The sequence below is a fragment of the Rosa rugosa genome, chromosome 2, assembly GCF_958449725.1.
Source record: "Rosa rugosa chromosome 2, drRosRugo1.1, whole genome shotgun sequence".
In the NCBI taxonomy this organism is placed as follows: Eukaryota; Viridiplantae; Streptophyta; class Magnoliopsida; order Rosales; family Rosaceae; genus Rosa; species Rosa rugosa.
Window position 1 is genome coordinate 72,272,777 of NC_084821.1, and position 23,291 is coordinate 72,296,067.

A 23,291-nucleotide genomic window follows, 5' to 3' on the forward strand; every position below is an offset into this window, starting at 1 on the left:
TGCAAGGATGCATGGCCAAACAAATAACGGGCTTGCTTATTACCATAATACGACCCATTCTTAATCGGCAACATCGTCGTCGTTTACGTGTAATTAGTTGTATGTAAGACTTGGTAGCGATAACTCAAACTTCCATATATGTTTGAAATGCTAACATTTACTATAACGTCTCAATTGTCTCATTGTCCCTATCGATTTTAATATACATGCATATATATTCCTTCCATTGCTTTAATTATATGCATATATAATTCTAGGGGACAGGCTAATATAGGATTAATGTATTGGTTAGTCCTCTACGATCGAGCGGAGCTTTACCCGTTCGAGCAAGTATATTGGAAAAGGAAATAGGTCGTAGTAGTGATGCAAGCATGCAACCTAGCTTTCTTTCGTGGAGTTGTTGAGATTATGACTAATAACATTACATATTTTCAATTACGTACGCTAATGTAACTTACTGTAATTCCCTTTTAGCTAATTAGCTTACGATGTTGTATGGTATAAAATTAGAAGCGAAGCTTAATTAGGGTGAGTACCGTGAGGCGCGAGTTAAGCCTTTCATTGACCAAGCTATATAAAGTCAAGGAAAGAAGGAATACTTTTGCACACGTAGAACTAGTCCTCAACGATTTATTTGTGTGTGTGTGTGTGGATATTAGTTTCATCAAATCAAATTAAAATATGATCTCAACCCCTCAACCACCATAACGTAAGCACTGCGGTGAGGACTAAAAGGAAACTCAATGCTCTAGCTTAGTCAACCTTTTATACATTGAAGTGAATTCTAGCCCACCAACATACTTAGAGTACGTCATTACATTGTCCGATCAACTTTAGAAAATTCTGGTTTATTTACATGGTAGAACTCTTTATTAGTCGGTGAGGGAGGGTTCATCTTCACCACTTCCCTGTCGAGTGTTGACGGAAACAATATTCCTAAAACCCATGCCATTGTTATTGTTCCTGGATATTCAGCAATGCATGTGCTTTACTGAGATCGGTTTACTTGGTCTTCAATCTTCCATGAAACTGAGTCAGTGTAATTTGGAAAAAAAAAAAAAAAAAAAAAAAGAAGAAGCACGTCCTCCCCCAATTTGGCTAACTTTTGCATAAGTTCTGGCATTTCAAAAAATATCTTGCTGATAAGCAAATCAACTTATATATGAATTGTTGAACTTTAGTGAAATAACATAACATTGTATCGCAATCAAAACATATGGGTTGAGATCCAAACGCAATAAAGAAATAAAATAGTTACAGCAACAATGTAATTCAAGAGTAGATCTCGAAACATATAATAATAATAATAGGATTCTAACCACTCCATTTCTTATAAGGCTATAACTAATAATGAAATCCTAAGTCCTAAATTCATATGAATAGGGTATAACATAAATGGAAAATTTAGTTAAATTTTTTTTCTTTACGATATAGCTAACTGAAAAACATTAAACATAGAGGCAAAGAGCTTAAGAAAGAAATGTACGTACGTAGGTCATCAACTAAGTAACTCATATAGCTTCATTCTCCTTATCTATTATCCTTTACTGTGTATTCAAGTTCTCAAAATTCAACTTCTAGCCGTATCGATGCACAGGAGAGAGAAAAAAACCCTAGCTAGTTTCTACGAAACATAGCTTTTTTCTTTTCTTCGTGTGCACAAAAGGGATGAATTCTGTGGATGAGATGGTCGTGAGGTTGGCTACATTACTGGGCCTAGCTGATGGTAAGAAGTCGGTGGATCTCTGGCCGTCGAAGGGTGAAGGTTTGCAGCAATCGCAAACATATCTTGTTGGAAAGCTCTTGACTACAAAGGCTTTCAACAAACGATTTTTATGGGCATGTTTCGACATGAACTGGAAGCTGAATGGACGTTATACTGTGCAAGAGCATGAGGATCGGTTCTTATTTACTTTGTCGGATCCATCTGACTGATCTTGGGGGTTTGATTGTTGTCCTATGGTTTTGGCACCACACAGGGCTGGCCCTGAGCCTAATCGAACTAGGCCCAGGCCAAGGGCCTCAAGTTTTATGTTGCTCAGCCCAAAAAAATAAAAATTCTGAAAATTAGAAGAACTTCGTGCGACGCCTGCTGCTCCCTCTTCATCTTCTTCCTCCTCCTTACCTTCTATAATTCTATTCAACCCCAGACACTTCAAAATCTCAACAAAATCTAACTACCCAAAATCGAAGTCTAAAACCTAGATTCCAGAAGAAGAGAAGTCAATGGCTCATGGCTGAAGAGTGAAGACCAAAAGGCCTGAAGATTAGAAGACGGCAAAAGAAGACGATTTTGAATCAAGAGGCTTGCTGGCCTAGCCAATTGTAAGTTTATTTAAGTATTTTCTTTGAGCCTCGTAATTTCGTTCACCTTGAGCCTCCAAACTTACAGGGCCGGCCCTGGCACCACATGATGGCGTCGGCCTGGTAAGTGGGGTTCCTCTATCCTCATTGGTGTTCTAGATCAAGGTCAAGGGCATTCCCCCGGCCGCTTTTCCTACTGATCGGTGCTTGAGGTGCGTGGGTAGTGCACTGGGTTGTTATATTTAAAAGGACTCAGTGGAGTTTGATGCAGGCCGGATTCGTATTAGGATTGAGATAGATTTGATGCAGCCGATTGTATTTCGCTGGAGTTTTACCGTGGAGGATGGTCTGGATTTTGACCTAGACTTCTTCTTTGAAAACCTGTACGGCCATTGTCGTGATTGTGGGATGTTGTGACATACCCCGAACTTGGGGCATGAATAAATTCGAAAACATAAGATTTGGTATTTTTTTCAAAACACTGAAAATTTTATAAAGCACAAAACATAACTACTAAAATTTTAGTTGGGTTATCACCCAGTTTTGGGTCAAATTAACATGGTTTTAATCAACTTTTCATTAGGTGATTTACCGAAAATTAACAAAGTCTCATGCATTCTTTGAAATACCTTACGTACTTTTGGTCTTATGAATCACATATATTCTTTTGTTAAAGGTCTGTTAATATCAATATGGATTAAGGGGGGTGTATTCAATCTAGATTTTAAATGATTCTATCTGACTTTTTATAATCCGTGGATTCTTGTGTATTTTGCAGAATCCACGGATTGTTTTAATTCCATATGGATTTGAACAGATTCTAATGTATTATACTAGAAAGATTTGTTTGGATTTTAACAAGATTTGTATTGTATTCAAAAATTTCGAGCTTTCGAGCCCAAAAAACCCTTTCTTCCAGATTTCCAGATTTCACTAATAATGAACATTGATAAAAATATAATGTATGACCATACCAAGATGGGTCAAGCATGAAGTCATGTATATTTCAAAAGGTAACTAGAGTAGCTAGAATTACAGCCGCACAAAAATATATACATGCTGATTATGAAAACAATGCCTACATAGTATCCTCCTGCTCTTCACTATCTTCCGCTGTAAGCCTGTAAGGTCATTGTTTCTTCCCATAAAACGAGACAAACATGAACTGATCGACTCACTGCTCTCTGCAACAGATAAAGAGAAAATAAGCATAATCCTGTTCCAGGAGAGAAAAAAAATTTAAGTGATATATATATATATATATATATATGATGTTTATAGCAAAGATAAACAAAGCAGGTTAAGACAAAAGCTTAGCTTCAGGAAAGATGCAAGTAACAAGCCTCTCTTCAATGAGTACAAGACTTTCAAACACAATAAAAACTTAAAAACAAGAGAAGAACTGGACACATGCTATTGAATTTGAGAAGAGAACTTCACTTGTCATCTTGGCTTTGACAAACCACTACCTGGAGAAGATTTGCAGGGTAAATTATGTGGTTAGCAGCCGGTAAGAACTACATTTACAATGATAAACTCACACCTTAGTGATCCTGGCATTAGCTTTCTGACATAAACAGGAAAAGAAAATGGTTTTAAATTTCTGATTCTTCCAATATTGAGGTTGGAAAATGCTATTATATATTGCTTTCCCATATAAGAGAAGTAGCAGGAAAAATGCCGGACAAACACAGTGCAGTTAAATATAGTTAAAATTATGCTCCCACAACAACATACTAATACAGCTAAAAATTAGAAGCAATTCAAGTTCAAAATATGTTATGATTTGAGCAAGTTTTATTATCCTGATCAAGTGGATCCACACGTATCCTATTCAACAGCACAATTAGATAACCAAACACAAACATCACCATTCACCACTACCATAGTATTAAATTTCTTAGATACTCTTTCTCAAGAGATAGCCATTGACGTATTTCAAGGAATCACAAACTCTCATTACATCCATCATTGGCAGTCAAACGACACCCAAATTTCTCAGAAGCATATCCACTTTCAAAATTCATCACACAAAAACCCAAAATTTGCACGCACTTCAATTATCATGGTAGCAAACCCAAACCCAAATTTCTCAATAGCATTTCAAACTAGAATAAAAAAGAACCCACACAAACTCAAGCTGAGATTCGCGAATTGGTTATTTACCTCAATTTGGGGTTTTAGGGTTTTCCTTCTCCGCTCAGGCGCTCACCAAATCAGGAACTAATTGACTGATGATAGTCAATTTGATCCAAATCCCAGTGTCAATCAATTGGAGACATGAAAAATAATCAAGACGCTATAAACAAAGTGGATGCAGTTTGTTGTCAGTTCATCTTCTATCGTTTGAGATATTTTCATCTTCAGAAAGAGAGAGAGAAAAAAAGACGTCAAAATCTCACCTCCTGAGAGTGGATTTCTGATTGAGTTTGGTATTTATACGAAGCACTCTAGAATCCTTCACAATCCAGTATTTAATAAAATCCTTGAAAATCGTTGGATTTTTGAATACCACAAGATTTAGAAAGATTTTTTAAAATCTTAGTTGAATACCACAAGATTTTAAAGGACTTTTTAAAATCTTAATTGAATACCCATGGATTTTTAAAATCCAAAACAATCCAATGGACTCCTAATTGAATACACCCCCCTAAGTTCTGCTTTGAATTCCAAAGCTTATGGGTACACTTGCTGATTTGATCTTCATAAAAGCATTTGGTATGTTAAAGTTCTGTTTCATGAAAGAAAAGAGATTTAAGTTTAAGAACCATTTCTTGGCGCGCAGAATCATTTCAAGCTTTTATTGAAAATCCTTGGGATGATCAGTTTGGGGTTTGGAAGAGCAAAACGTTTGATGGAAAGAAATTAATCCAGGTTTTTTATTTGATTAGGCCCGGAGAAAAGTTATTGTTACGCAAGGACTTATTAATGGAAAATACGTACGTGTTGCCGACTTTGGGCCGATTTATAAAAGAAAATCTATGGCAAATTATGGCCCGAAAAGCAGATATCCTGAAGATCTTCAAATGACTCCAGTTCTATATATGCCACACAAACAGAAGAGGCCTATACTCGAAATCTGTCCACCGGGTCAATTGAATAAATATAAACCCGAATTTGAAAGAATGGTGGATGATTTGATGAGAGATTCTTATCTAAAGCGTGGCGGTGGGAGAACTTAATTAAAATCTAAAAAATTTTAAATGTGTTATGAAACTATCATTATTTATTAAAATGAAATATCCAAAACACTCTCTTATATGTTCATTAATTGAACAACCATACCAACTATGTGGTACGTTTGCGGTATGTAAGAATTTTTCTGTTTTGATTAGACATACGAGCAAGCAGGTGGGCTTGTAGCAGTGGGCCATTGACAGCAGCGACCGATATATATCATCATTATGGCTCTCTCTGCCAAATTCCAAAAGTTGTTGGAAAATGGAAATAATACCATGCATGACCATCCCATTGGATTTAATTTTCAAACAAGAGAAAGAAACTTATCTTATAAGTAAGAGATACAGGTAAGGTGCTTTTTCTACTAATCCAACTGAGTGTGATCGAAGCTGGGATTACACTTTAGCCTTTTTGGTTGCGCGTGCTAAGATAAAAGTGATGAAAGAAGGTGCATGCTTGCCAACAACTGAAGCAGAGAGGGTTGCAGATTCCCAGAACCGTATGTACGTACCTTCACCGTCGTCTAATCTAGAAGCCACTAGTTAACTGAATCAACTAATTAATTAGCGGATGACTAATTATTGAGGACTAAGCTCAGCCATGCATCTCCATCGATCCCTATCTCCCATCTCTATCTGCAATTCTGCACACATTGCTAATTATACGAGTTGATAGCGCGTTTAACTAGCATAGCTAGTTGATAATGGCCTGGCCTCATTACCTTCTATCATCTCATCCTCCAGATCCAGAGAGCCAAAGATCATTGTCCCGTTGTCCCCTATTCCATGCATGCATATATCCACATCTTTTTTTCTTCTTTTTTTTAAAAAATATATATATAGGCTTACTTGATTTTTTTTTTTTTTTTTGAGAGAAACTTACTTGATTAATTTGCAACAAAAAGAGAAAGGGTAGCTAGTCCTTGAGCACTTTTGCACCCACTAAATGCATGCATGGATGCTGGAACAGATCAACATATATACCGACTTCATTATGTTAACAGATATATTGCTTCAATCTCAAGCTTAATATATATTCTGATGAAACAGCAAGCATTAATTAAGAGTTGTACAGCACACCCATCATGAAGCCCTAGCTTCGCGAAATATGTAATTTATTTAGCATGAATATATTGGTTTTGGCACAAACTATCTTCCCAACATATGCTTAAACAGTGTAGTCTAATTAAGATTAAGTGCGCTTAATTATCTTGGCGGACCGTTATCGAGCACCAGTTTTATATGATCATTCAGACTCAGGTAACTACCTGCAGTCCGGCCTAATTACAGTAGCTGTCTGCTGCAGACTTAGCAATATATGCACGGTGGCCACAATAACATTAATTCTCGGCTACTTCATCGTAAATTAATTACAGTAGCTGGAAACTAAAGGCTGAACAGGGTATATCTACAGTCGTATGCTTTAGATTCAGGTGATCTCAAAAGATCCCCCAAAGCCAAAGAAAGATTTGAGATCGGTATAGAAACACAGATCTTCATGGTCCATCGATCGATCTTACATCTGATCAGTCTTAACAAAGATACAAAAAAGATCTACATAACTCTTTTTTTTTTTTGGCAGATCGGACAGATACTGCTCATTCCACGTGCTGTGAAAAGCGATTATCAGTAACATCAAACACGTATATTTGTAATCATTATATCTAGATCCTTCACCGGCCACATGCATCCTCTTGGGATCCGGCTTCTCTGCTAGAGAAATTATTGCTAGGATCTGCTTGGAAAACTATGTGAGCCCGCCACGTCAGCCCAACTCAATCCAATGGCTGTGAAGCTGACAACAGATATAGATAAGGAAAAAGTCATAAATGACACTAACGTTGACGTTAGTTCTTACTTGCAGGTCTCTCGACTCCTCGCATCTGCCTCTCTCTTTTCGCCCAATTCCCTCCTTCCCCTCACCACCTAGTCGTGAAAAATTTTAGAATCAGTTATTGTCTCAATGACTCCTCATTAGGAGGTGGCGATTTAACTTTGGTGAGATGTATCTTTTTCTTTACTTTTCTTATGTTATGTTGTTCTTTGAATCAAATTGATTTGGGTCTATTTCAATTCATTGGGTTTGGGCGTGTTTTGCTGGGAGTAGGAATGAATTCTAATTTGTTTTATTGATGGGGTAGGATTTCAAGATGACTACTTTCTTGATTAGGTTTGATGGGTGAAGCCTAAATGTAGGGGTCGTCAATGGGCAGGGCAGGGCCGGCCCTGCCCAAAATTAATGGGCTCGGGCCGGGCCGGGCAGGGCCAAAACATATTTTTTTTATTTTTCGGGCCGGGCAGGGCCGGGCTTCTCTTAAAAATCAAGGCCCAGGGCCGCCTATGGGCCCAGGGCCTTACGGGCTTTTTAGGGCCGGGCCGGGCCGGGCTTTTTTGGGTGGGCAGGGCCGAGCCCATTATATTTATATGTCATAATATTTTGTTAAAAAAAATACAAAAAGCTATGAAAAAATTATGATATGTTAATGATTGACCAAAATAAAATACAAAATTAAAAAAACATATGACCTAATGCAATAATTAGTTCAATATAACTACATAAAAAGATATTAATACAAGAATTGAATGGGCTTTCGGGTGGGCTTATAAGGCCGGGCCGGGCGGGCTTTAATGGGCATATAACGGGCCGGGCCGCGGGCCGGGCCTGGGCTTTGAACCCTCCGCCCAGGCCCTGCCTCGTGCCCAATGGGCAGGGCCGAGATGGGCTTTGCTGCGGGCCGGGCCGGGCTTTTGCCCACTGGGCCGGGCGGGCGCCCATGGGCTTTTAGGCCCGCGGGCCAAATGATGACCCCTACCTAAATGTATCAATTTTTTCTTCCCGTCTATGGGGTTTACAGAAGAATTTGCTTGCATTATCCTATTATAGTGCCTATCTAGTGTATGATAATATGAAACGAAGTGGATGTACAATAGTTACTTTATGTTCATCTTTGAGTCTTTGGATGATTCTATTGCTGATTGTAGATCTTATAACAAATTAAGCTCATGCATTTTTTTTCTACTTATTATCTAGATCATGGCTATTGGCGATGGAGAAAATGACATTGAGATGCTTGAACTAGCTTCTTTGGGTGTTGCTTTTAGCAATGGTTCAGAGAAAACAAAAGCTGTGGCTAATTTAATTGGTGCGAGTAACGACGACGAAGATGGTGCAGCTGATGCGATCTACCGGTATGCATTTTGAGCTTCGATTCAGACAGAAGAACTAGAATAAGACATAGCTTAATAATTAGGATAAGGCATGCTGCCTGCAAGATTCTTTTAAGATGATTCGATTGTTTCCGTCAAAAATGACTGAAACTTCCATTCTTTATGCTCAACAAGAGATTTCAAGTTCAAAGGCTTGCCAAAATGGCCATGTTAATTACTTCAGAATTGCTTTGTTAAGAGATCTGTACGAGAAGGAAGAATTTGTTTAGGATGCTCAGATGGTCATGTCAATTACCTTATGTATTCTAGGTATATATGTTCAGCTAACACATAATTCAATCATTCTTGCTCTCTTGATCCGATTCTGTGGTTGGTGTTATGAGGAATTTTATTTTTTTTGTTTTGTTAAGAGAATGATGGTGATGACGTAGGAAAGGCTGGAGATCAGAATTGCTTTGTTAAGAGATCTGTACGAGAAGGAAGAATTTGTTTAGGATGCTCAGATGGTCATGTCAATTACTTTTGGCCTATGACTCCAATTTGGAGTGAATTGTTAAGTTTCAATGTATGAAGACATTGTCCAGGACTCCAATTTGGAGTGAATTATTAACTAGTTTCTATGTATGAAGAAATTCTGCAGAATATTATTTACATGAATGAGAATTTCATTTTTTATCTTAAGTTGGCAAATGACCTGAAATTGTGACGCATGGTGTATAGATAGGCATGCTCCACTGTTGAGTTCAAAGAGCATCAGAACCAATCATTCATCACCATAATATGAGTCTTTCTCATCATCTGGAAAATCTTGAGAGTTAAGTAATGCTTGGTAACTAAAACAAAACAAAAATTCCTCATTCATTTGAAACAAACTCATAACTGAAACAAAAAAAAAAAAAAAATTCCAAATTGCAGTTATGAGGCTACCAATTTGGGGTTTCATTTCCAAGTAAGAGGCCAATAGCCTCAGGCCCTAACAGTGCGAACGCCCTGTTTATGAGGTTGACTGCAAAAACAATACTGCTATAATTCACTTCTGATCTTAAGGTGTCACCTGGTCATATAAAAAATCTTATCAAAAACTTGACCACAGTGAAGTCCACTATATCACTGTTGTGAAAAAGTACTATCTCTGTTGTTTGGCTACACTATGGCATTCTTGCATAGTAGAATTGACTGGATTCATACTACTACTCCTGGTGTCTCATTCAGAAGATGCAAGATCATGCATGTCCATTGCTTCCTTAGGTGCAAATGCTCCATCAACATGAGGATTTTTGAATGATTCAATGGACCCGAAGAGCAAGACAGACCTTTTGAGCGCATACAACACCAACCAAAATAACATTTTGAACAACCCCCAGCCCCCCATTGCCCATTTCACTTGCTTTCCCTGTAAACTCAAATGAAAATTCACAAGCACAGTAGTGAGAATCAGCTAAACCAATCTGACAACCTCTTTGCTTAACACTAAAATCTGCATTTGCATTTCGAATACTTCAAGACACAACCTTTTGAGCACACACTACACCAAAACCACATTTTGAACAAACCCCATTACTCAATCACCTGCTTTCCTTCTAAAATCAAACATGACAACTGTAGCAAAACAAAGTACAGCAGTGGGAAACAACCAAACACCAAAATCCCACATCCAAACTCACCTGCTCTCAGACTCAAAAACACGATCCCCGGATCACAGTCCAATTAAATTATAGATCGCATCAGCTGCACCATCTTCGTCGTCGTTACTGGCACCAATTAAATTAGCCACAGCTTTTGTTTTCTCTGAACCATTGCTAAAAGCAACACCCAAAGAAGCTAGTTCAAGCATCTCAATGTCATTTTCTCCATCGCCAATAGCCATGATCTAGATAATAAGTAGAAAAAAATGCATGAGCTTAATTTGTTATAAGATCTACAATCAGCAATAGAATCATCCAAAGACTCAAAGATGAACATAAAGTAACTATTGTACATCCACTTCGTTTCATATTATCATACACTAGATAGGCACTATAATAGGATAATGCAAGCAAATTCTTCTGTAAACCCCATAGACGGGAAGAAAAAATTGATACATTTAGGCTTCACCCATCAAACCTAATCAAGAAAGTAGTCATCTTGAAATCCTACCCCATCAATAAAACAAATTAGAATTCATTCCTACTCCCAGCAAAACACGCCCAAACCCAATGAATTGAAATAGACCCAAATCAATTTGATTCAAAGAACAACATAACATAAGAAAAGTAAAGAAAAAGATACATCTCACCAAAGTTAAATCGCCACCTCCTAATGAGGAGTCATTGAGACAATAACTGATTCTAAAATTTTTCACGACTAGGTGGTGAGGGGAAGGAGGGAATTGGGCGAAAAGAGAGAGGCAGATGCGAGGAGTTGAGAGAGGCAGATGCGAGGAGTCGAGAGACCTGCAAGTAAGAACTAACGTCAATGTTAGTGTCATTTATGACTTTTTCCTTATCTATATCTGTTGTCAGCTTCACAGCCATTGGATTGAGTTGGGCTGACGTGGCGGGCTCACATAGTTTTCCAAGCAGATCCTAGCAATAATTTCTCTAGCAGAGAAGCCGGATCCATCTTCTTGGTTCAAACGTTCCTGAAACCCTAATTCTGTAAACATCAAACACAGGTAAGCTCTCACTTCAGTCACTTGTTTATCATTATTTGACTTAGAAAACAATTAAAGTCTAATGTGTATTTGACATCAAGCACAGTCGTTGCCTCGTTGGTTTGACTTTTACTGAAAGATCTCGCATTCGAAACTCTCTACGGCTCTACTAAGATTCTTAATCAATATTATAGGGTCTAGCTAGGCTACGAAGCTTTCTAAAGTCATTGGCATTTATATTGAAACTTTGAAAATCAAAAATATGACGTATATATCCATCCTATTGATGTTGACCGCCAAGGCCACACAATAAAAACACTAGTCAATATGTTTCTTTCAATCTTGGTGTGCTACTGTGCTCCATCACCAATATGTTGTGTGTCCATACATACATATACGCACACCGACTCTGATGTGAAGAGGTTTCAAAAGAAACCCAGTACATATATCCATATGTGGTGTAAAATTGTGTGCTAACCGGCCAAAATCCCACCACACAAACTTTGAAACCCAAAAGACCGACTCTGATGTGAATGATGTTACGATACATAGTTAGGTTCAAGTCGTTCTCACCGGTAATTTTTTTTTATCATTGACATACAAACAACTCGCAGTTGAAATCTCATCTAACAAAATAAGTAAAAAAAAAAAACATTACTTACAAGCTAATTAATTAGTGTAACTAAGCTAGCTAGCAACTCTTGGTAGGAGTTGAATTATGGTCTCTTTGATTAAGATGGCATACATCATGATTGTATCTTTGTCTCTCTCTAATTAGAGCCTTGTAATTTGCTCAAACCACGTTTTGCACGATAAGTCATAAGTGTTAACTTTAATAAAAAAGTTTATGTAATTAGGCTGGCTGCGACTCATATTCTGGACGGTAGTGTCACAAACATTAAAACATGGATCAAATCTCATAATCATTCGCAAAAAAAAAAGCGCATATTGTTGTTGTTCAATTCCGTTATCATGAGCCTCTTTAAGTTAAACCAACAAGTAATTATAACCTTTGTACGTGTATGCCATCGTGAAAATTTACGTGCTAGTGAAGTGATATATATACTGCAAATTGAATTTTATGAAACAACCTTCTAAGAAGAAGATGCAAAGCATGATTAGTTAGCCAGTAACATGTTAAGTCAAGTACGCGTTATCATGAACTAGGAAAGGCACTACCTAGTGAGCTTAATAATAAAAGTACTTAAAAAGTAATTAAATTAAGATTTTCAGTTATCAACTTGGGGTAGGTCAGAGCAAACTAATAGAAAAAAACACTATGGGTTGGTGAAATATTGTTCATCCATACACACAGTGGCGTAGCCATAAATATGAATTAGGAGGGTCATTTTTCAAATCATAATGATTATATTAAATAAAAATATAATTTTATCAAATAACATAAAATCACATATGTTTATTGTTAAAAAACTAATTTAAATATACTAGTTTATATATCATTCTTTTGATAAAAGAAAATCATAAATTATTAATATACTCAAACATATCAGATATCTTCAAACCAATTATAATTGTTTGCGACGATTGCTCTTAATTATTTTCAACTCTATACATGGTGGTTTCATCATCAATACAAGCAAATATATCTTTCCCAATGTATGTAATGATACTGCTACTCATCCACATATCTTCCATTTAGTTTCGGAAATCACTATTTATGATCTTCATGGTAGAATAAATTAAATTGACTAATTTCTAAAAAAATTTAAACTTTGTAATGAATTAAAGAAATTTCTTTAATTGAAGTGATTTATTAACAAGGTAACAAATCTTACTCTCTAGTTGATTTCAAGTCTTGCCGTTCGTAGGAGAGAAAATTGAGAAAGACAAAAGACGAATTCTTTGGGAAATATAGTTAACAGCATAGAAATTTGACTAGGATAAAGGAAATTTTTTTTTAAAAAAAGTTAAATAGATATGAGGTAATCATTGATTAATTGATCATTTAATAAAATATAATAGAAATTTAAAAGAATGTTGGAGTCTTGCACGTCCAAGTTGCACGTAGGTACTACTTGGTGATGGGCCAAAACTGTTGAAGTAAATTTTTTCGGCGTCAGAAGGGTCAAATCACATATTAAAATATAATATTTACATAGAAACATCTAAAATTTCAACCAATCAACGACTATTTTCAAAAGTTGAGAAGGGTCATTTGACCCTTCTGGCCCTAATGTGCCTACGCCCTTGCATACACAATACTCAGCTCACTCACATCTTTCGTGAATGCAACATGTCTGCTGATGTTTTGGCAAAGAACAGTATCAACCATGATCTTGGTATTATCACTTTTGAGAACCCTCCCATGTCCCATGTTTGGTATTATCAAGCATGCTTAGATGATATTTCTGCTGTGTCTAGAGCTAGAAGATCTTGCTTATGTTCTAGCTCTTAAGTTTTTTGCTATGTTTGGGCCTTTTAGGCCCCGTTAATTTGTAAAAAAAGAAAAGAAAAAAAAAAGAAGTAGGACTACCAAATAAGCTAGATTCATCTGAAAATTGGGCATGCAGAGGGATGCCATCAGAGATCAAACTGAATAGAAAACTTTGATCACAGTAGCCGTTCTTGATTAGTTGGGAGATTGTATATAATAGGGAGATTACGTACTAGAGTCACTAGTCTATTCAATTATATCTTAACGTGGCAAAATATTGTTGATCTTGTTATTAATTATTCTTTAAAATCTCTGAAAATTTTGTTCAACATCATGCAAGGACAAACACCATCTTTTACAAATTCCACAACTGCGATTAGGGTGCTAAACAACTCAGCATATTGGATTGATTAATGCTAATCAACTTAGAACTCATTAATCAAACAAATAATGCTCTGTGCTTTTCAATTTTATATCCACGTTAATATGTAGTCTTTGTACATCAATATCAATATATCATCTGTATACGGCTATACACATTACGTAATTACGCTTATGTTGTGTTAGGGACATATTAATAGTACTAGCAACGTGCCCGCGTTGCTTTTCAATTTTATATCCACGTTAATATATAGTCTTTCTACATCAATATCAATATATCATCTGTATACAGCTATACACATTACGTAATTACGCTTACGTTGTGTTAGGGACATATTAATAGTACTAGCAACGTGCCCGCGTTTCTCGCAGGTGATATTATGATATTAATGAAAAATAGATCGACTAAAAAAAATAGTTTTTTTTTATCATATCAACAACTAGTCTTTTGTGAGTCGAACTCACAACCTCCCACTTACAAAGGGGAGACTTATACCACTAGACCAAATGGTATTGGGCGACTAAAAAGAATAGTTGTTATTTATTTTTTAGACATAAAAAATGATAGTTTGACTAATTACATTTTTACACTTTTATCTATTTATATTCTATTAACTTAATTTGATAATTATGTTATTGAATGGTATGATAGGTACTTTAAAATTTGGTGAAGCCCTTTGACACCAAAATAAGGCCTCCATTTATAGTAGTAAAGATATGATACTTATTTTTTTATTAAATTATTCAGTTTTAAATTGGGTCGAATTTTTTGACTTGTCAAATGTCAAATTATTTTTTGTTTCTTCTCCTTCGCTCGCCACTTAGACTAATTCAATAGTATTAAATTTCAAAAACAAACTAGCCAGTCACAAATCAAACCACAAAAAAGCTTTAATTTATCAAGCGACTGCCAAAATAATATCAATAAAAATCAAAATATATGGGAGATATGAAAGAGGCTTGATTAGGGACAATTGCTGACCAGAAGAGACACAAACAAAAGTGATTAGATCATGAGAAATATTTAAGTACAAAGCAAGCAATTTATATTGATTTAGTAAGATAATTAGGTGACCCAATACTTTGTATTATTCAAGCAAGATCTAAATCATCATCTCTAAATCTTATATAATTTATTTATAAGTACGTGCTTGTTGAGCGGTCTTTGAAACTTTGGAATATTTTGGGGTTTTAGGATTGAAGAACACAACCCATTAACCTTTTAATCTTTATCGGATAAACCACACTTAACCCACTGATGGAGTCATAATTAGAGTACTAGGTCTCTCCTCTGCCAGGCACGTGTGGCTGACGTGTCCGATTGCTGCCTACACCGTAAAGTGTAAGCTCTAGTAAACTGTGTGTAGTTGACTCTGGCGCAGTTGTCAAGATCGGACGGCTAAGAGCAAGTGCACCCGTAGTCAAGAAATGTCAAAGTCGAGAAGCCAAGAATTCGACCAGTCAAGCTACTATTCACTGCCACTGGACATGGGTTTGCACCCGTTGTTTTTCTTGCCCGGTCAACACTGTTCACTCTTTTACTGTTCACAACACTGTTCACACTATATATATACATGTTAATTTGGTTGCCGTAGGATTGCAAATTTGATTGAAATGAAGGGCTGGGATTGCTTGACCGTTAGGCCCAGAATTCAAAACCCACCAACGGGATGAATCCACGTGGCAGGCCGACCCCATCTCTGGCGCGCTCCATTTTCTCTCAGTTGCTGCGCCACGCGTCGCTGTCGTACTGGCGCGCTCCACTTTCTCGCAGGCATCTCGCCACGCGTCGCGTCCGTGTGATCCACTCCTGAAATGAAGGCGCGTCGATCTCCCATGACTGCATGCAGGACGTCAGCCACGAGGGGGCCTTGCACAAGTGGGTTCTGGGCTTGGCTGGTCAGGAAAATAGTCATGGAATTGACTATTTCTTTGGCTGTAGTCATGAAAGGCAAAACCTTGCCCAGTCAAAAAAACTCCGGTGGAAGCATGAATATCTATCTCAAGGTCATGTAGTCAGGTTTTTCTTGACTATGACTATGACTATGACCTCCGGTGGACTTGCTCTAAGAAAAGCGTCCAGGCTTTGAATTGCTGGCAACACGTGTCCTGCCGATTACTAACCGACTCCTGTCGTAGCCCCTGACGCAGAATCTTTTCCACGTCCTTCATTTCTTTTTATACCGAAATCTCCAAAACAATCACATTGGCCGAGCAGCTTAGCAAGAAACTTGTCATTCGAGTCCTAACTACTATAAGTTCATGACCAACGGATTCGAAAAACTTTGGGTTTATACACCTGCAACTCCCTACAATAATTTTGATGGTTAGACTAAACTTCATTTGAAATATCCTCGTCAATCTTTATTCGAGTCTGATGATTGGTCTAAACCTCTAATCTTTTCTACATTTTTGATTTTCTTTCTAATACCGAAACATTCAAAACAACTACATGATGCTATAAACTTGGTCGAGCAGTTTAGCATGAAACTCCATATCTAATGTTTGAGTCTCAGCTCCCACTAATTTATGACTAACAAATTGGAAGGGTCTTTAGATTTTTGCACCTAGCTACAATAATAATATGACCTTGTTGGGATATCGATTCGAACAAATACTAACTGAATCACCTTGTTACTATTTCGGCGTGTACTGTTAACGTAAAAAACCTCTAAAACGATGACGCAGAGGATTCTTTTTTCTTTTCAGGTATTCGCCGACGCCGACGGTCCCACCACGTCACACTCAAAAACGAGAGCCCGATTGGATTTGTGCCCTCACTGCTCACAGTCACAGTCACATCAGCCCTTCTCCCTAATCCCTAATTCCCTGCCATATGCCATGAGATTCTATTTTTCCCCAAACGACGTCGTTGAGTTTCACCTTCACAGCTAGTAGTACTAATATGTGGTCTGTGTTGCTCCTCTCTCCCTCCCAATTTCCATCGCCATGACCCTTTAACCCTTTTTCTAGTTTTCTCTACTCAACACTGAAAACTCAAAACCCCCAAATTCAAAATCCCTAGATATCTGAAATTTCTGAAGCTCTGAGCTTTGGTTTGATTTCCAGGATGGTTTCTCTAGAAGATTCTCATTCCGGTTCGAACCATTTCCCTCCTATCACCCGAAACTTCTACTCTCCGGCGTCCACCAAGCTTCACCGGAACACCGGCCGGTCCATGCGGACCATTCGCTCCAATTTCTACCAGGAAGATCAGAGCTGCTGTTCCTTCACCGAAAGAACGCCCTTTGTATCTGAGAATTTGACAGATTCCGTTATGGACATGCGTCTCGGCGAGCTGGCCCTGCGCACCGGCAGCAGCTCCGGCAAGTCCACCGCCGCGTCGGCCGAGGAGTTCCTCCAGCTCTCCCAAGCCTTCAGCGATTTCTCCGCCTGCAGCAGCGATATCTCCGGAGAGCTACAGCGGCTCGCCAGCTTGCCGTCGCCGGAAAACGCACCGAGATCCGAGTTGGAGCCCGAGCCGGAGCCGTGCGAGGGGTTTTTGCAGAGGGAGAATTTCTCGACGGAGATAATCGAGAGCATTTCGCCGGAGGATCTTCAACCGACGGTCAAGATCTGTGTAGACGGGCTCCAATCGCCGTCGATTGCCGTCAAGCAATCTGCTGCGGCCAAGCTCAGGCTTTTAGCCAAAAACCGAGCTGATAATCGGGCTTTGATCGGCGAGTCAGGCGCGGTGCCTGCTTTGATTCCTCTGCTCCGATGCAGTGACCCTTGGACTCAAGAACACGCCGTAACAGCTTTGCTCAACCTATCGCTTCACGAATCAAACAAGGCTATAATCACCAATGCCGGAGCTATAAAGTCCTTGGTGTATGTACTCAAGACCGGGACGGAGACCTCTAAGCAAAACGCCGCCTGTGCGCTTCTGAGCTTGGCTTTAATGGAAGAGAACAAGAGCTCAATCGGAGCTTGCGGAGCCATTCCTCCTCTGGTTTCGTTGTTAATAAGTGGATCCATGAGGGGGAAGAAAGATGCTTTGACGACTCTGTACAAGCTCTGCTCAATTAGGCCTAATAAAGAGAGGGCGGTGAGTGCCGGAGCGGTGAAGCCGTTGGTGGCGCTTGTGGCGGACCAGGCGACTGGCTTGGCGGAGAAGGCGATGGTGGTGCTGAGTAGCTTGGCGGGAATCGAGGAGGGGAAGGAGGCCATTGTGGAGGAAGGTGGGCTTGCAGCACTTGTGGAAGTGATTGAAGATGGTTCAGTCAAAGGGAAGGAGTTTGCGGTTTTGACTCTGTTGCAGCTGTGTACTGAGAGTGTGAGGAATAGAGGGTTGCTAGTCAGAGAAGGAGGGATTCCACCTTTGGTTGCGCTTTCGCAGACTGGGACTGTTAGAGCAAAGCACAAGGTATTTTCAGCTGTGAATTGGCTACTTGCCTGTTGGATTATGCATGTTCTTTTAATGTGTTCTGTGTTAAATTGGTGCTCATATTGGTTAATCTCTTTATAATTTGATTGGTGATATTGTGCTCATATTGGTTGCTTTAAAGATGATTAATTTGGAACTGGGTGGATTGAGGCCATTTGTATAAAGAATTGTACACAGATTGTATATTGTCATGTTTTTGTAGTTCTAAGTGTGAGTTTGGATGCAGCATGTTAATTTTAGGTTATAGAAACTAATCCTTTACGAACTTGGCTTCATATATGATGGTGGTTCCTTTGTTTTTGCAGGCTGAAACGCTTCTTGGGTATCTGAGAGAGCCGAGACAAGAAGCGTCCTCTTCAACTCCTTAAAGAAGAGAAAATAGGTACTTATACTACTTAGAGAGGATCTATGTCTATGGTGCCATTGTTGGTTGTTGTTGATGTAAATAGGGAGTGTTAGTTTCCTGGTTTGTACAGTGTGGTTAAAAATTTAGGAAAAATTTGATTGTAGAAGGGAGAGATTAGAGGGAGCTAGTAAGACACTGACTCTTAGATGTATGATTTTTAACTAGGGTTTGGGGCATTTACTTCTTTTCTCCTCCTCCCCATTTTTTGTTGACTTGGTTATTTGTAGGGGTGGAATACACTTGTTTGCCCTCTGGTTTTTGGGTTGATAAGATTTGGGTTCTTATCCTTGTGTTTTGTCTGGGTAACCCTAATTTTCCTTGTAATGACGGATAGTATGAACTGTTTGGACAAATATATCTTTGTATTGTGTTCTGAGTTCCATGATCAAACTGATATATTGAATATGCTTGATAGTGTGGGTGACTATGAACTATTTCTTTCTTTCCAAAGTCGAAAGCTTGTGTTTGATTCCTCTTGGTGGTACCTGAACTGGAATCTTGAACTCAACTCGTGATGCTAATCCTTTATCTATTCTCCATCTTTTGCCTCACGCCTCTACATGAACTTTATGCTTTGCATAATAGCGAAAACAACTTTATGCTTTGCTTGTGTGACAGCAGAAGGTAAACTATTAAAATGATAGTGTGAATATTAAACTTTATGACCCCAGTAACCAGAAGCTGCTCTGAACTAGGCCTTGTTTAACATTTTTTGACTTGATTCCCCAACGTAAACGAGCTTTATAGTTTATACTCATTCCTCCCTTCAGCTGCCAAACTGAAAGTACTCGTTTTTACCCTTTAAAATGATATAGATTATTTTGTTGCTCTGGATACTTATTTGGGTGGGGAAATGTAATCTATTGGTAGAGCCCTTGAGCTGATTGTCTTTGGTGTAAAGTGGTTCACCTGCTGTCCCATGCATTCATCTTGCGAAGCCCACCAACCGATCCAACCCCACAAGCAAGAGATTTTGAAACTTTTGTTCTCTGTATATCCTTATTTATATTTCCTTGTCCTTACTAATCATGCATTAGCTGGCACAGCAGGTATATGTTTTGTCCCTCTGTTTGTTTGTTTGTTTTGGAATTTGGATGGTTGCAATTCCTAATTTTAAAGTCAGTCTGGCGCAATATTGAAGTAGCTTTGAATTGTATGGCAAGGTGTCGGTGTGTCTTTAGAATCTTTAGTCTCCACTGTTTGTTGTATTTGGATGCCTGAAGCAAATTGTGTGGGTTTTCCACCATTGTTTTCTTTCCTTGAATTTCTTTACAAGGATAGTGGTTTAATATTTCACTAGTTTGTCGCCAAAACATTGATGCGGCGTTCAGGCTGGAGATATTTGTTTTGAAACTGTGTTTCGAACCATCTAATTTCATGTCAGTTAGCTTTACAAATGCCCCATTTATGGCACCAAGACATACATAAGCTCAATTGATGAATTGTATCAATGGTGAATCTAATCAGTGAAACTATTCGGGTATGTAGCAAATCCTACTCTTGCTTGACCATACAATTATTGAATGCTTGGAACCTACATGAGTTCCCACCTGCCACATTATTGAAGGTTTGAAACATATACATCCTACTTATACATCCTATATGACGATATGGTCCTGCCCTTCTAGAATTATTCACCGGCGAATTAATGTTGTGGATCAGCTCAAGCAGACCCCTCAACCTTCTGCTTGCCTTTGGTGTCCTTTGGAGCAAATAACTTAGGTCGGAAACCCTTCTGAAGCAACTTCTCGACCTCTTCGAATTGCATTCCTTTGGTTTCAGGAACCAGGAAGTAAATGAATATAAGCCCGATGGTAGAAAACCCAGCAAATAGGAGGAAAGTTCCAGCCGAACCCAGTTCCTTGGTGAGGGTCAAGTATGTCTCACTCACTATGAGATTTGCCGTCCAGTTGGAAACTGCAGCAATCCCTCCACCAGTGCCTCTGTATCTCAATGGGTAAATCTCTGAGTTCACAATCCAAGGAATAGTTCCCATTCCAGGTGCATACACAATGATGTACAATCCCAACAAAATGACTGCAAAGATACCAATTTTGCTAGGACACCCTTTAGAGTACCATACCCTATGTTCTCCACGACATTGACTCCTTATGTTATCATTTGCAGCCAAACAAGCTCCCGGGGCAAGCTGCGAACAATTAAAAGCAAAATCAGATGAGCAATAATGCAAATTAGTTAACAAATTTAGGTAATGACTTGAGGACCGGCAGGGCATTGCTTTTTAGGGGGTGCTTTTAGTTAATAGTCTAGAAAGCATTATTGAGTGTTTCTGTCTATAGTACCGAAAACGACTTTGGTCATCCGAAAGAGTTTATCAAACGGGTTTTTTAAGAGCTAGAGGTGAAGTAGTACTTACATTTTCAACTTTACTAGCACAGAAGGCGCATTCTGTTGATTTCAAGCATGTCATGCAGTTCCATGCTGCCGGATTAGTAGCAGAAACATAAGCTGGACATGTAGTGTTGGTGCCAAAGTGATTGGATTCCAAGTGGCTAACAGTTGGAGAATGAGATGCGGCATAGAAGAACACTCCAGCTAACACGATAAGGCAACTGATGATTCCTAACATGGAAATGATCATGAGCCTTCTCCTTCCATATCTATCCACAAAGCACATGCTGATGAGTGTGCCAACCACATTGAGGCCAGAAGTGATGAGAGAAAGTGCCATTGCTGTTTGGTTGGATGCGAATCCAGCAAATTGAACTATGGTTGGGCTGTAATACATGACAGTGTTGATACCCACAAATTGCTGAGCGACTTGGACTGTGATCCCTGCATAGAGTCCTCTTCGGACCACGGTGTTGCCGAAACAACTCTTTAGTTTTTCGATCATGGTTTTCCCAATAGCTCCTTCCTCAGACTTTTCGAATTCGACGGATTCATGCAAGGCCTTCATTTCATCATCAACCTCTTCTGGAGGGTAGATTTTAGCTAAGATGGCCCTAGCTTCGTCAACCTTGTTCTGTTTCATTAACAAACAAATAATGGATTTAAGTAAATGTCTCTGATACCATGTTAGACAAAAAATTAAGTTCTGGAGGAGTATGATTCAATAATGTATATGACTAAAGTTTAGGATAGAGTTTGACGGTTATACATCTCGGTAGAGCCATCTTGGAGACTCAGGGAGTGACAACATCAAAACAAACTGAACGACAGCTGGTAAACCGGCAACTCCAAGCATCCAACGCCATGTTCCAGGAGCCTTGGTGAATGCCAGATTGATGAGGTATGACAAAAACTGACCTCCTGTGATGAGAAGACCATTTGTACTAACAAGAGCTCCTCTGATTCTATGAGGAGAGGCTTCTGAAATGTAAAGGGGTGCGGTCATGGAAGCCATTCCAACTCCCAAACCAACTATGATTCTTCCAATGATGATCACCCAAGGAGCTGGAGCCACTGCCATAACTATTGCACCCACAAAGAACACCACATCTGCTATTACTATTGATTTCTTGCGGCCGAGGGCATCGTTCATCCATCCTCCAATTGCAGCACCAATGATAGCGCCTGCAACTGCCATACTCACAATGGTTTCTTGCAGCCATGTTTTCTTGTCAACTTCGTCAAAGTCCTCACGAATGTATAGCAGCGCCCCAGAAATGACACCTACATTAAGCAAGTTTCAATTAGTTTATGAAGTTCCATTTGAATTTATTGTTTCCTGGTTTTGATTATGGTATCTAAGTAACCTGTGTCATATCCAAAAAGAAGGCCTCCAATGCCAGCAGAGAGCGCGAGGCGCATAATGTAAGGCGTCCGCCATGTAGTCTTCCAGCATTCTGTGAATTCTGTCTTACTAGAGGGGTGTGCTCCTCCTTCCACCATTTTTCTCTACTTGAAAGAAAATCCGAACTGCGCGCTGAAAATGTACTAATTCAACTTCTATGCCTGCAGAACTGATCCCTAGTTAGAGCATGTATTCAACATGTGGAAGATGAACTCGGATTGAAGAGGATATGAATTACAAGTCTGTCATACTATTCCAATTTATAATATTGTTCAACTGTTCTAAACGAAAGGCCTCAGACATGTCTTATCTGTATATAGTTTTCACTACACGAAAATAGATATTAGGTATGTTTGTTTTGTAAAATTTTGTTATATTGGTTTTGATCAAACCTAATCCTAATTCCTACTTAACTGCGGAACTACCAATACTCCGAGGGATTCAGATAAATTAGAAATTCAATACATTGGCTCATTTCGATTACTTACTCGAAAATGAAAAATCAACATTGGAACATACATGGAGTTTTGTGTGCCTTACTAAGTGACTGGTAGAAAATTGTTCTTCAGCTGAGCCCTTTCTTCATTTTCTAGTTGTTGACGCTGAAATTCTCTGGAGATAGATGAAAGGAGAAGGTCAGTTGTGGATGCTAAAATAAATTTTTCATAGTGTTTGTATTGGA

The 23,291-nt window shown here is 38.7% G+C and overlaps 2 protein-coding genes and 1 long non-coding RNA gene across 6 annotated transcripts; 2 read left to right on the forward strand and 1 right to left on the reverse strand.

Annotated features, from left to right (window-relative positions):
* The first annotated feature begins 7,190 nt into the window (after positions 1 to 7,190).
* On the forward strand, positions 7,191 to 9,016 carry LOC133734044 (uncharacterized). The gene is made up of 2 exons (XR_009858025.1): positions 7,191 to 7,481; positions 8,515 to 9,016. It is a non-coding gene; the product is annotated as an uncharacterized LOC133734044 (long non-coding RNA).
* Positions 9,017 to 16,949: 7,933 nt separating this feature from the next.
* Positions 16,950 to 19,257, forward strand: LOC133730005 (U-box domain-containing protein 2). The gene is made up of 2 exons (XM_062157635.1): positions 16,950 to 18,425; positions 18,752 to 19,257. The coding sequence occupies exons 1-2, from the start codon at positions 17,130 to 17,132 to the stop codon at positions 18,812 to 18,814; spliced, it is 1,359 nt and encodes a 452-aa protein (XP_062013619.1). The 5' UTR covers positions 16,950 to 17,129; the 3' UTR covers positions 18,815 to 19,257.
* Positions 19,258 to 20,273: 1,016 nt separating this feature from the next.
* LOC133730003 (inositol transporter 4-like) lies at positions 20,274 to 23,278 on the reverse strand. Of its 4 annotated transcripts, none has more exons than XM_062157631.1 (5): positions 23,150 to 23,278; positions 22,572 to 22,770; positions 21,974 to 22,488; positions 21,230 to 21,838; positions 20,274 to 21,001 (listed from the first exon to the last, which is right to left on the reverse strand). In XM_062157631.1, exons 2-5 carry the CDS (start codon positions 22,705 to 22,707, stop codon positions 20,516 to 20,518), a joined length of 1,746 nt encoding a protein of 581 aa, XP_062013615.1. In that variant the 5' UTR covers positions 22,708 to 22,770; positions 23,150 to 23,278; the 3' UTR covers positions 20,274 to 20,515. The 4 variants fall into 4 exon arrangements, with proteins under 4 accessions (XP_062013615.1, XP_062013617.1, XP_062013614.1 ...); XM_062157633.1 differs by having other exon boundaries at positions 22,572 to 22,778; XM_062157630.1 differs by having other exon boundaries at positions 23,129 to 23,278.
* Positions 23,279 to 23,291: the final 13 nt, after the last annotated feature.